This window comes from Rattus rattus, chromosome 18 (genome assembly GCF_011064425.1).
Source record: "Rattus rattus isolate New Zealand chromosome 18, Rrattus_CSIRO_v1, whole genome shotgun sequence".
Taxonomy (NCBI): Eukaryota; Metazoa; Chordata; class Mammalia; order Rodentia; family Muridae; genus Rattus; species Rattus rattus.
Window position 1 is genome coordinate 49064593 of NC_046171.1, and position 15024 is coordinate 49079616.

At 38.2% G+C, this 15024-nt stretch overlaps 1 protein-coding gene across 1 annotated transcript in view; it reads left to right on the top strand.

Annotated features, from left to right (window-relative positions):
* Positions 1-15024, top strand: part of Ascc3 (activating signal cointegrator 1 complex subunit 3) — a 274305-nt gene that overhangs the window by 110282 nt on the left and 148999 nt on the right. Inside the window, exon 16 of the mRNA XM_032888665.1 lies at positions 8806-8940. Coding sequence (XP_032744556.1) covers positions 8806-8940 — 135 coding nt within the window. The remainder of the gene's footprint in view (positions 1-8805; positions 8941-15024) is intronic.

Here is a 15024-nt window from a genome sequence, read left to right on the forward strand (position 1 = left end):
AGATTGATTTCCACATTTGCATTTCTTCGAAGCTCAGAACCTTTTGCTTTCTGTCTGGATGAATTCCAGACTTTTTCACATACATGGAGTAATATTTATCTTTTTATGTCTGATTTATTTTACTTTCCCCTGTTGTAGCATATATAATAACTTGTGGCATGTAGATGCTGTTTTATTATATGTTTATGTATTGATGGACATTAGTATTATTTATACCTCTGGGCCATTCTCGAGGAAGAACATTTGAAAACATTTGCATCTAAATTTCCATTGGGATATTCATTTTTCCTTCTTTTGCATATTTACCTAGGAAGGAAGTGCATTTGATGGTAATTATGTTTAGTGTATTAGGAAATGAATAGGCTTTTGACAAAAACTGTGCCTGTTTATATTTTCCATAGCAGTGTGAGAGTTTTCATGACACACATGGCTAAACAGAATAGTACAGTTCAAATCAGTCCTGGAAATTTCTCCATTTCCTTGGTGACCCTCTTGCTATTGCTTTGTAAAAGCACAGCTATTCCAGTTTCTATGAAATAGCTTTTGATCTCCTCTTCAAACCCCAGAAATAATGATGCAAAGCATCTTTTCGTTGCTTATTGGCCATTTGTACAGTATACCATCTTCCAGAAATGGTTTTTCAATACCTCTAAGCCCGATTGAGTTTTCATCTTGCTACGTCTTACAACTGTTACCACACACATGAATTGCAAATGTGTCTGCCATTCTGTGGGCTCTCCTTTCACTCATTGATGGTCTTTTTGATGCACAGAGTCCTTAACTTACTGTTCAGTGTTTCTGTCTCTCTTGTATTGCTTGCTTTTATTATTATATTTAGAAAACTAGTGCCAAGTATGAGAACATGGAAAGTTGCTTCTATTTTTCTGTTTTCCTCTATGAATTGCATAGGTTTAGCTCTTAAATTTAGGTCTTTTTTCATCTCAGGTATTTTGTAGATGGTACAGTGTAAGAATACAATTTCACATTTTTGTATGTAGTCTTTGTTTTCCTAGCACTCTTTATTGAAAAGACTGTTCTTTCTCCCTGGAAGCATCCAAGCAAATGGCAATTATTGTCTATCATCATCATCATCAACATCATCATCATCATCATCATCATCATTATCAGCAGCAGCAGCAGCAGCAGCAGCAGCAGCAGCAGCAGCAGTAATAGTATGCGCATTTATTGCATCAGAGTTAGGAGAACACAACACAGTCAAGCTAATGCTTTACACATATAGAGAGTAAACAGAGGAAATTAACTTTAGTAGTGGTTCCATTGCCAGTCTTCCATTGCTAGTGGACCTGTCACCATTATTGATCCTGGATATTTAATGGTCTTTATCCATCTCCTTTGTGCTATATGAAAAGGATGTCTTCCATACCTTATCATGTTCCCCTCATTCCTTCCTTGTCCCCTTTACCATCTGGGACCCTCCTTCCCTTCCCCAGCCTGTGATTGCTTTCTTCTCCCTCCCAAGTGGACAACCTTTTTCCTTTTTGAATTCCATGGATTGGATCCTGGGAATTCTGTGCTTTTTTTGGCTAATATCTATTTACTAATGAGTATATACCATGCATGTCTTTTTGGGTCTGAATTACCTCACTCAGGATGATATTTTCTAGTTCTATCCATTTGCCTGCAAAACTCAGGATATCCTCGTTCTTAATAGCTGAGTAGTATTCCATTGTGTAAATGAACTACATTTTCTGTATCCATTCTTCTGTCCTGGTACATCGGGGCTGTTTCCAGCTTCTGGCTATCACAAATAAGGCTGCTGTGAACATAGTGGAACACGTGCCCTGGTGGTATGGTGGATCATCTTTTGGGTATATGTTCAAGACCAGCATAACTGGGTCTTCAGGTAGATCTGTTTCCAGTTTTCTGAGGAATCTCGAGATTGATTTCCAGAGTGTTTTTACCAGCTTGCAATCCCACCAACAATGGAGGAGTGTTCCTCTTTCTCCACATCCTTACCAACATGTGCTGTTACCTGAGGTTTTGATCTTAGCCATTCTGATTGGTGTAAGGTGGAATTTCGGGGTCATTTTGGTTTGCATTTCCCTGATCACTAAAGATTTGAACATTTCTCTAAGTGCTTCTCAGCCATTCAAGATTCCTCTGTTATAAATTCTCTGTTTAGAAAAGGGTTGAAGCCCCGATGGCCAGCAGAAAGAAAGGAAACAGGCAACTGCAGGAGGTAGGAGTTGTAGGGACCCTCCAGAATGTACCAGAGACCTGGTAGGTGAGAGACTCTCGGGACTCATGCAGAGGGGTGGGGATGGGGGAGTTGAGTAGATGAAATGCCCTACAGGAACTTGGAGAGCCCACCACCTCCAGCAGAAAGACGGGCATCAAGTGAGGGATGGGGTTGCCATCCCACAGTCATAACTCTGACCCAGAATTGTTCCTTTCTAAAAGAGCTGCAGGGACAAATATGGAGAAGAGACTGTGGAAAAGAAGGCCCAAAGTGGGATCCAGCTCAAGGGGAGGCCCCAAGGCCTGACACCATTACTGAGGCTATGGAGCACTCAAAAAAAGGGGCCTATCCTGACTGCCCTCTGAAAGACCCAACAAGCAGCTGAAAGACTCAAATGCAGATATTTACACCCAACCAGTGAACAGAAGCTGCTGAGCTCTGTAGTTGAATTAGGGAAAGGGCAGAAGAAGCAGAGGAGGATGACCCTGTAGGAGGGCCAGCAGTGTCAATTAACCTGGACCCTGAGATCTCTCAGACAGTGGATCCCCAAGCAGGCAGCACACACCAGCTGATAGTGGCCCTCAACACATACAGCAGAGGACTCCCAGGTCTGGATTCAGTCAGAGAAGACGCACCTAACCCTCAAGAGCCTGGAGGCCCCAAGTAGTTTAGAGGTCTCATGGTGTGAGGGAGTGGGGCCATTCTTGTGGAGATGGGATACGGGGATGGGGCTTGGGGAGGGGGCATCAGGGTATAGACTTGTTAATAATCAACTCCTCTGTGATTTTAAAAAAAGAAAAAAAGGATGCCTCCCCATGAAGGAATGGATACAATAGTAGGTATGACTAAGTTTCTTGTCAGACTTGGTTAAACAAAACAAGGCAGTTCAAATTGAACTAAAGTAAAGAAAAGGGTTTTAGACAAAATAAAAAAACCCAACATAGGCTTTGTGGATTCTATTTTAATAGAAATTATACCATACTGAAAGCCCATTCTTATGTTGCTACTTGAGGCCAAAAGACTGTATATGCAAAGTTGTCTTTCTGAAGAAAATGCTAATCTGTCAGAAAGTAAGTATCTGGGAACCTGAGGATAAAGTGCTTGCTACATAAGCATTTGCTCCTGAACTTGGATTCCCAGAGTCCATTAAAAAGCTACAGGAAGTACTGTATGTCACACCAGCACTGTGGAGTGGAAGTGCAGAGACAGAACACTCATGCAAACCAGTGAGCGCCAGGGCGTCTCATAAATAAATAAATAAATAAATAAATAAATAAATAAATAAATAAATAATAAATAAATAAAAATTTGTAAGCATAGAAAGCACTCCAAAACCCAGTTCATTTTAGATTTTTAGAAGTATTCTAAATTAGGCACAGATATCCACAAGAAAAGTAACTGCCACCAATATTGTGTAACCGTCGCCTTTTTTATATACATGTCTTTAAGAAATCCATAACTGAAATGTTGTGTAAGGCCAGAGGAAAAGCAGCAGGATAAATATTGAAGAACTAAATAAGCCAAGAGTTGTCTCTCACACTTGTTACCACTCGGGAGGCTGAGACAGGAAAACTGCTATGAGTTCAAGGATGAGCTGGACTAGAAAATGAGGCCCTCACCCACTTATTAACCCAGAACTGCTCCTGTCTAAAGGAAATACAGGGACAAAGAGTGGAACAGAGACTGACTGAAAGGCCATCCAGAGACTGCCCCACCTGGAGATCCTTCCCATCTGTAGACACCAAACCCACACACTATTGCTGATGCCAAGAAGAGTTTGCTGACAGGAGCCTGATATGGATGTTTCCTGAGAGGCTCAGTCAGAGTCTGACAAATACAGAGGCAGATGCTTGCAGCCAACAATTGGACTGAGCATGGGGACCCCAATGGAGAAGTTAGAGAAAGGATTGAAGGAGCTGAAAGGGTTTGCAACCGCATAGGAAGAACAACAATATCAACCAGTCCCCACCTCACCCCCGAGAGCTCCCAAGGATCAAACCACCAACCAAGTGGAGGAACCACATGGAGGAACCTGTGGCTCTAGCTGCATATGTAGCAGGGGATGGCTTTGTCGGGCATCAGTGGGTAGGGAGGCCCTTGGTCCTGTGAAGGCTCGATGCCCCAGTGGAGAGGAATCCTAGCGTGGTGAAGTAGGAGTGGGTGGGTAGGTCGGGGAGCACCCTCATAGAAGCAGCGAGCGGGGAGGGAGAATGGGATAAAGGGTTTGTGGAGCGGAATCTGGGAAGGGGATAGCATTTGAAATGTAAATGAAATAAATAAATAAATGTGGAGAAACTGATGAGGCTGACATGGACTGTTGACTTTTGGCCTCCATTTGTACTTACACAGCACACACACACACACACACACACACACACACACACACACACACACACACAGATGCATGTTTACTCTGTTGGCTTTCATTCTTACCCTATTTATTTGTACTTCTGTCTTCATCCCAGTAACCATAGGCTTTCTATTATGTAGTAAGTTTCAAGTTCACAAAAGGGGATTCTGCCTACTCCATATTCCAAGCTTTTTGGTTGGTTTTGTTTGGGTTTATTTTGTTTTTACCAAAATGATACTCCCTAAGAATTTCTCTAGAGAGAGTTTTACTTTTTCTACAAAAGAAAAATGCTGTGGGGATTTTGATAGCAATTACATTGGATTTATGTGTTATATAGGTAAAATTTTTGTCTGAAAATCTTTGGACATAGGATGTGGTCTCCATTTACAGCATCCACTCTCATTTTTTTTTTTTTAAATATTGACTACTCTGCCTAGTGTAAGAATCTCAAAGTAGTTTATTTTCCTTTTAGCCTAAAAATCTTGACATATTTTTAGTGTCTCTCCACTATTGGTGTTTCATCTTTTGAGAACTCTGTTTAGTTCTGTCTCATTTGTAATTAGATTATTTGTTTTCTTGCTGTTCACTTTTTTTTAGTTCTTTGTAAGAAACTCCAAACATTTCTATTAAACTCGGGATCAGGAGAGGATAGCTACTCAAAACCTATTTATATAATATGTACAGCCTTAACTAGGACAGTAAAACCACAGAGGGAGATCAACGGAATACAAATAGGAAAGGAGAAAATCAAAGTATCCTTATTTCGAGATGATATGGTTTTATATCTTAAAAAAACAAAACAAAGGACTCAGCCAAAGAGATTACACATTGTAAGTATTTGCACAAAAGTAGCAGGATGCAAGATTAATGCCAAAATTTAATAGCCTGAGAAAGAAATCAGGGACTAGTACCTTTCAAGGTGTGTGTGTGTGTGTGTGTGTGTGTGTGTGTGTGTGTGTGTGTGTGTGTGTCCCCGTCCATATAGATAGAAAACTGTGCAAGTGAAAGACTTGTATAATAACTTTAAGACATTAAAGAAAGAGAAGAAATATCAGAAGATAAAAAGACTTACTTGTGTTCATGGCTCAATAGGGTTAATATAGTTTTAAAAAAATTGTCATTTTATTAAAAACAGTCTACAGATGCAATGCAATCCCCATCAAAATATCAACCCAATTCATAGAAATTGGAAAAGAAAAATCTTAAAGTTCTTATGGAAGGACAAAAAGCCCAGGATACTTTAAAAAGAAAAAATCCTGAATAATAGAAGAGGTGCTGGAGGGATTTCCATTTCAGATTCAAGTTGTACAACAAAGCTGTAGTAGTAAACACTCCTTAGGGTTGCCATAAAACAGACACAGTGATCTGGAGTGGAGCGGAAGACCTGCACCTAGAGCCAAACATCAGTGGACACCTCATCTTCTGACGTAAATATGTACTGCAGAAAAGACTAACAGCTTTTGGGATATTTTTATGAAAGTCTCATTGCACATAGTAGGATGAAGTTTATTCTACCAGACACATAGCACCTGTACACTGTTCACAGCAGCCGTTCTATTCATTCTCTCCTTTCTAGCACCATTCTTCCCAACTTTAATACCCTTCCAGTACAGAGATGACATGAGATCTAGCTTCCACAAAGGGGAGAGAACATGGTACTTGTGTTCTTCTGTAATTTCTTTCACCTAGTTTTATGTTCCCCAGTTCTATCTATTTTGCTTCAGAAAATAGGATTTCCTTCTTTTTATGCCTGAGTAATATCCTCCTCCTGCATGTCTGTACATTCACACATGTGTACCACATTTTCATTACATTATTACGTATAGGCATTATCTTGTCTCCATTGCTGTGAAGAGACACCGTGACCAAGGCAACCTCTTCATACTACAAGAGTTTATTGAGGACTTGGTCACAGTTTCAGTATGTAAGAGTTCATGACCGTCACAGTGGGGACCCTGGTGGCAGGCAGGCAGTCCTTACAATGGAGCAGCATCTGAAAGCTGACATTGTTCTCTGTGAGAGGCAAAGGGAACTAACTGGTAATGGCATGAACCTTTGAAACCTCAACGTCCACCCCCAGAGGTAGCACTCCTCCCATAATGCCATATCTCTAAATAGTTTCTCCAACTGGGAACCCAGCATTCTAATATGCAAGTCTATTATGGTGCCATTCACATTCAAACTCCCATAAACATGAAGGTTAATTGGAAATAGTATTATAATAAATGTGGACATATAACTCTCTGTGATGTGATGATTAATTTACTTATGTTCACTGATGGGGATGGAAAGATAACTCAGTAGTTAGACCACAGAACACTCTTCTAGATGACTAGGATCCAATTCCCAGGACCACATGGCTCACAACCATCTTTAACTCCACTTCAGTGGAATCTGATGCCCTCTTCTGGCCTACATAGGCACTGGGCACCAACCATGCCAAATATAAGTGCAGGCAAAACACATATACATAAAAATTAATAAGTCAGTTTAGATAAAAATAAAGTTTTCAATTTCAAGATACACTCACTGAACTGGTGGTAGATGATTTTAGGATTTGTTTAGGTTTTGAGGAAAGATTTTCCTATGTGCTCTGGTTGGCCTGACCCACTCTATCCACTGAGTTAGCATCCAGCTCACAAACTTTTTTTCCTCAGGCTTCTTAGTGCTGGGGTTCCAGGTGTGAGTCACTAGACATTGCTTAATAATAGGTGATAGACATAACTTTCCTCTTCTCTATTGATTTCCATTACTGCCAAAAGGGTGCAGATGTCTCTCCTCCACCTGTATTACCAGTCTTTGTTGGTTTTGTGGTTGTTGTTGTTTTGAGAGGAGTGATCGGGGGTAGGGTGTAATTTATTCTGTTATTTCCTCAGTGACTAGTGATAGTTGGATCATTCTATGGTGCTCTTTCTATTTCTTCTTTCAGAACTGTCTATTTTTAACCAGTTACATAGTGGTAAAGGATTACATAATCTGGTGGTCTTCAGTCAGGAAACAGCCATCTAGTATTTCCCTCCATCACACACTAGGTCTCTGCTCTCCATTTCTCGTCTCCTTCTCTACATGTTTATAATCTAGTGCCACCCAACCTCCTGGTTTTGTTCGTCTTAAATTGCTAGTATAATGCTTCCAGTTTCGCCATTTTTGTTGCAAGTTTACTTTGGTAGTTTGATGTCTTTTATATTTCAATATATAGTTTAGACATTTTTTCTAGTTCTGAAAAAAAAACTGTTATTAAGGATTGTATTGAACTCTCAGTCATTTTGAATAGTATAACTTTTTAATAATGAAAATTTTAACTAATATATCTGAGCAAAAAAAAATCATTGAAGAACAAAGAGTTATCCTTTGCACAGTGTTGAGATTGTAGGCATGGGTATTTCTGTGTCTTTGTTTAGTAGGAATTGTTATTTCTGATGCTGTGGTAAGGCAGAAGTGGGGAGTAGATGGTAAATCAAGTGTTCACCTCATGTAGACTGGCAAGCAAAAAGAAAAGAGACAAGACCAGAGTTCTGCTTTCCCCTGTGAGAGTCTACTGATGTCCTAACAAGTCCCCTAGTCTCACCCCTCACAGTGTTAGTCAGCATGCAGTAGTACCAACCTGTAAGCTGACTCCTTAAATCTTAGGCCTTCGGGGAGTGTTAATGTCAAAACTATAGCACTTTTATTCCAGGCTTAAGTCTTTACCCACATCACCATGCAAAATGTGTTCCACCAGTCTACAGTAATATGTAACGTTTAACCATTCTAGCATTGTTTGACAGTCCATGTCCAAATTCAGTTCCAGGCAAAATTCAGTTGTTCATACTTGTAAAACAAAGCAATAAGTTATAACCCCAGAATATAATCATAAACATTCCCTTATGAAAGTCAAGGAGCAGAAAAATATGGCAGGCTGAGACTATGATAAAATCACATCAATGTTTCGTATAGACAGATGACCTTTCCTCCGTGAGTAAAATCATAATGAGTGGTGCCGTCAAGAGAGAAGTGTACAAGTGCACTCCAGGTTTTACCGAACACATTCATCAGCATGTAAATCACTTCATGGATCTATAATGAAGAAGTCACGTTGATGAATTTTAACAAGTCTTTTTTGTGTATTTTTTTTTCAATTAAATGTTGGCTAATTCAGAAATTGGAGATTTTCTTTTGAAACTTTAATAATTTTTATTTGATGGTTCAAGGCTACTATTAAGTTTCATCATAAAAACATTGAGATGTTTAAATAACTTTCTTTTCATCATTTTAGGTGATGGTATTTGTACATGCTCGAAATGCCACTGTAAGGACAGCTATGTCTCTAATAGAGAAAGCAAAAAACAGTGGCCAGATCTCCTGCTTTCTCCCCACCCAAGGACCAGAGTATGGGCATGCATTGAAACAGGTGAGTGCCAGGATACACAGGAACCAGTGCACATGAGTTAACATACTGTCTTAGTTAGGGTTTCACTTGCTATGACCAAAAAGCAAGGTAGAGAGGAAAGGGCTTATTCAGCTCACACTTCCACAGGGCTGTCTGTTTGACACCAAAGGAAGTCAGGGCAGGAAATCACATAGGGCAGGAACCTGGAGGTAGGAGCTAATGCAGAGTCAGGAGAGGTGCTGCTTACTGGATTGCTTCCCCTCGCTTGTTCATATTACTTTCTTATAGTACCCAGTACCATCCCAGGGATAGAACCAGCCACAGTAGGCTAGGCCCGTCCTCATCAATGAGTAATTAAGAAAATGCCTTACAGCCTCTTGTGGAGGCATTTTCTCAATTTCAGTTCCCTCCTTTCAGATAAACCTAGGATGTGTTTCAAGTTGGCACAACACTAGCTAGCACACATAGAAGTAAGGGTTTCATTGGGATATTTTTCTACACATAAATACCTTGTTCTTATTCTCCTGACTAATGTTTTTGTTCTGTTTTGGTTTTTGTTTTGTTGTTTTGCTAGTTGGTTTTTGGTTTCATTGGTTCGCTTTTTGGTTTTTTGTTTGTTTTGTTTTGGTTTTTTGAGACAGGGTCTCAGTTATCTTTTAAAGGGTCTGAATGAATCCATTTATCCATTTATCATTTGTTTAACTGATGTGTTTATTTCTACCTTTTAAAATATAGTTTAGCTATGAAGTGAGTTTGCATTTATACAATATTTTAACATCTAATGGGTTTATTATTATTTTAAAATTTGATAAATTAGAATTTTGTAACTTTCTAAAGTTAACATTGTCAAATATAGCCTACCTAAATATAAAGTCATTAGGAATGTAAAGGGACACTGAGAATAATGTCTCACTGCTTCTTTTATTTGCAAAGGACTTTCAAATTAGTGGGGCCATTTGCATTCTTGTTAAGAAAACAAAGCCTCTGATTTCCAGATCAAAATCTGCTCTGCGTGCAATTCAAATTTTTTGTGCCCCATTACAATTTAAAAGGTACTGCTCTAAATGATTTGAATAGCAACAGTGTCTTATGGATTTTTTTTTTAGCAGATTTTCTTAAATGTCAATTTACTAACAGTTTTGAATAAGAAGAGGCAAAGCATAGCCTTGTTGTCAGGCACTTCTGTGATTCTTAACCTTTTTACAGCACAGCCAGTACTATCCCTTTATTGTTTATGACTGTTTTCTCTTGCTGCTATAGACTGGATAGGTCTAATAAAGACTACTAAACACTTTTGTTTCTCATAAGATTTCAATCGGTATAGAGTAATTATATCCAAATGTATTTGTGACAAGGTTTAACAGACTGTTTGCTTAATGTCTACATGCTTACAAACCTAATGCTATGCACTTTATATATGCCTTAGTGTATACCTTAGTCAGGGGTTTCTAGAGGAGAGAGGGGGAGAGAGAGAGAGAGAGAGAGAGAGAGAATTTATTAGACTTGTTGAACCAATAGAATGTCTCTCTTTATATATATTTATTGGAGTGGCTTAGCGGCTGTGATCTAACTAATCTATGAATGACTGTCTAACAGTGGAAAATCTAATAATCAGACCAAGTAGCTGGGTGTCTCAGCTAGTTTTCAGTGTATACTGGAATCCCAAAGAAGTAGGCTTTGATACCAGTGAAGGAATGAACTTTCTAGGAGAGTAAGGGCAAGAGCAAAGCAAAGAGAGAGCCAGCTTCCTTCTTCCTGTCCTTTATTTATATAGACTGCCAGCTGAGGGTGTGGCTACCATTAAAGCTGTATCTCCCCATCTCAAAAGATCTAGATTAAAGTTGTATTTTGCCACCTCACATATCTGTATTAGATGTGGGCATTCCTTTTTCAACTGATTTACTTCAGAAAATCCCCTCACAGGTGTACTAAGCAACTTGGGTTTTTCTTAATTCCAGGTATAGTCTTGTTGGCAACCAAGAACAGCCTTCACACTGAGTGAGCACACGTCTCTCATAGTTTCCACTTCAGTGACATGTTTCACTTGTCCTGCCTCAGTCAAGGGTGTTTTCCCGTTCTGACATTCCCATTGTCTTTTAAAGGTTTAAAATTTAACTCCCATCACCTGACCCTTGTTTTGTACATCAGATTCTTTCACTTTTGAGCCATATATATCCAAAAATTTTTACCTCTTTTTAAAATACCCTGCTATGTAACATTTATTGTGTAGTTTGTGGAGGGTCTTTTGAGTTATTTATCAATCGTGAACTTGTGAGACTCTTTGAAAGGCAGTAAGTCTTGTTTTATTTTTTTAGAAATAAATAATCAACTCCATTATGTTTGAGAGCCAAGACTTGAGAGCCACCCTGTGTACTTTTCACTTCTTTCCAGCTCTCGGTCCTCAGAGCTGCTTCTCTTGTGGATAGTCTGTACCTACTACATACAGCATGAAACATTCTTACAGTGAGCAGTTAGTCATTCACAGATACCTAGTCTGAAAAAGAAATAATAGTGAGAATTTGAAAGTTTAGTGCAGGGAAACCGACACAGGTCCTTAGTCGTTTTATTATATGTTAAAGTAGCTTTGTGATGTCTGCTTGTTCACCCTGACTCAGTGGTTATTGGGTTTGTTGGGAGGGAAGAATGAATGCCTTTATTTATTCTTCCTCTTGGAGGAACATTGCCCTGTGTGCTGCTCTGAGTCCTTCATGAATTTAGTTGTAGGTGCGCCACAGTTACTCTGTTTGTACTTTCAGTCCTAAAAGAAAAGCAGCATGACAATTGCTTTGGTTTTAATTTTCTCATTTGATTAGTGTCATTGTATTGAATTTTAAAGACTCTTGTCCCCTGAAGCAGAGAGCACACTTTGTCAGTGACTCTTAGGTCAAAGACACTGTTAAGCCAGAAAATATACTTCATGAAAGAGTTGACACTTGTATTTGTAGAAGTAAAAAAAACATGGGGGTTGGGGATTTAGCTCAGTGGTAGAGCGCTTGCCTAGCAAGCAAAAGGCCCTGGGTTCGGTCCCCAGCTCCGAAAAAAAAAAAAAAAAAAAAACATTAGGGAGGCAGGTATTTTCATTATTAAACCATTGGTTTTAATTGTGTTTTTCATTTGAAAATAAATGAATTTTTAAGAATCATCAGAGTTTTTCTTATACAAGATCTTGACTTTTTTTAAAGACAAACCTTTTTTGTTTACACACACACACACACACACACACACATGCTTTAAATATTCTAGCACTAGATTTAGTATTCCTAACCACTTCTTTATTGACTACTTTCTTTTACAGTCACTGATTGGAGACCAGGTTTCTTGTTTTGTTTTTCTTTTTAACATATACCAATATGAATATTTCTCTTAGTTGAAAATGGCCCATCATATGAAAAAAAAAAACTGAAGAAGACACTAACTAGAAGTTTCTGTTGAACAAAGTAGAGTAACATGTACCTGATAGCTAATTTAGAGAATCATTTTATAACTTTATTTTCTTTTGTAAACAATATACTCTGTTTTCTTAGTGTTCGCTGAAGTAGTAGCAGCTGAAGTTGACTGAGCATTGTTACAAGCTGTGTAACAATGTATTAATGTAACAATAGTATTAATGGCTTTACTTTTGTTCTTACATCTTCATTCATCTGTCCCTGTTGCCACATAATAATAGAAATTTTTTAAATTTCTGACTAGTAAAGAAAGATAGTAGGTAGAAATAAAATGCCCCCCTTTCCCTTAGTTTTTACTTTATGCATATGCAAAATATCATCTCCTTAAATTGATGTCCTTCAGCCAGGTATCACCAGCCTTTTTTTGTGATGCCAGTTAATATAGTAATTCTACTATTACAACCATGTAGAAAGATAACAAAAGAGATTTTTGTCTGTTTTTAGTATTTTTAAAGATAAAATTATAGAAATTTACTTTAAAAAAAATCACTGCCCACTTAGTTGGATCTTGGAAGCTTGACAGTAATCCCATATAGAATAAAGGCTAATTAAATCTGCATTTTAATTCACCTACCCACTATAACATAGTCCTCTAAATACTATTTAGTATTGCACACAGTTGCAAGAACATTTGTATCTTGGGTTTTTCATTTAAAATGAAATTTAGTGTTAGTTTACTTGATGTAAAATGATCGCTGTAAAAACTGTGAAAGAAGTGAAGAGAAAAATAACTTAAAAGGATGAAGGTTGCAACAGGATTTAAATTAAAAGCAGATCCACAAAACAATGAATTGTAAAGCAGTAAGCAGTTTGGGAAAATGATAGTCACAGCCACAGCAGAGTATTATATCTGTATGATGTATATACTTAATAATTCCATAACAAACTAAACATGATATTTCTAGCAAGCATATCAGAAAAAGCATAAATAAAACGGGCAAACAAGTTGGAGTGGAAAAAAGCTAGCTAGATAAAATTAATTATTTTTATCACTAGTAAGTTGTAAAAAAAGAAACAAAAAACTAAACATGTGTCCAGACACAAGCATATTAAACAAATTAAAAACAAAAATGAAAACTTAAACTTTTTTTTAAACTTAAACATTTTGAAGACAATTCGAGGATTGGACATGCTCGTAGATTGTCAGAAGCACTGGTTCATTCAGTGTTCTAAAATAAGGAAGTAGTTTAAAGTCTCTTTTTATATATAACCTTTATGTCTAATATCTTAAATCTGGGAACGCTGCAGAGTAAAAGCAAAATATACAGCTTTGGAGGGATTCCAAAGGGAAGTCTGGACAACTCTTCACAGTTACTTTGTAATGACTTTAGGAGCTAAGGAGATGATCAGTGGTTAAGAGTGGTTCCCAGCACCTATATGGTGATTCACAACCACCCGTAACTCCAGTTCCAGGGGATTGATACTCTCCTCTGACCCATTAGGGCACCAGAAGTGCACATGGCACACATACATATATGCAGTCAAAACATCCAAACATATAGAAGAAATAAATACTAGAAGATTAATAAGTATCTGAGTGTATTAGAATTAATTAACAGCAACTAATCCTGTTGATCACTTGTGAACATATCACTAAGTATCACTCTAAGAGAGACTGGCAAGGGTAGGGCTTCTGCCCTTGGGACACTGGTAATTTCACATAGAATTTAGAAATAAATGAGTAAATACAAAGCTATCAAACAAAATATCGTAAATTGCATTTAAAGAAAGTGGCAAACAGTTCATTGCACACAAAGAAGAGAAGTAGATTATGCTAGTAGTCTTGAATTTCAAGATTATAGTAAGACTAAGACATTCCAAGGAGAAGAGACTACAGATAAAGGAAAATAGGAGACATTTGAAGGAAAACATAATCTCGTTTATTTTTCAAGGCAGAAGTGATATGTTATGTGGTAACTCTTCAGGAGAGGCTGAGCAGTTGGCTAATTATGCATGTGTGAAAGAGAAGAGAGCATGAATGATAGAAATATCTAGAGAAGTCAAGAGGCTGTAGGACCCGAAGAAGACGTGTTTCCTTCAGCACAGAATTCATTTAGGGGGGTGGGGGAAAAAAGGAATTCATTTAGAAGTTTGTCGAGTCATCCCACGTTACCACTAATGAGTGTGTTCCTCAAAAAGCTCAAACTTTAACAGCACCTTGCTATTACTAGACACTGTCATGCTCTAAGGTCAATAATAAATTAGTAGAGAAAAATGTATTTTTTTTTATATTAGCATGGATACCTGAGGATAATTTGCTGGAGTCTATTCTCTCCTTCCACTATGTGGATCCAGGAATGAAAGTCAAGCAGTCAGGCTGGTTGGTAAAAGCCTGTACCTGCTGAGTTGAGTCCTCTTGCCAGCCCTTCATTCTACAGTTTTGGGACAAGGACTCACTTGCCTCAGGCTGATCTCTAACTTCCCGAGTAATCAAAAATGACCTTGAATGTTTTATCCCCCTGCCTCTACTTAGAGAGTGCTGGGATTTCAGAAGGTGCCACCACTCCTAGTTGGAAGATAGAAAAGGTGCTTCCTCCTGCTAGGGAAGCATTCAATCAACTGAGCCACGTCTTTGTCTCTGTTACTTCTCTTTGTCGTCGTCGTTTGTTGTTGTTGTTGTTGTTGTTTGGTGTTTTGTTATGTGAATAAGAAACTGAGC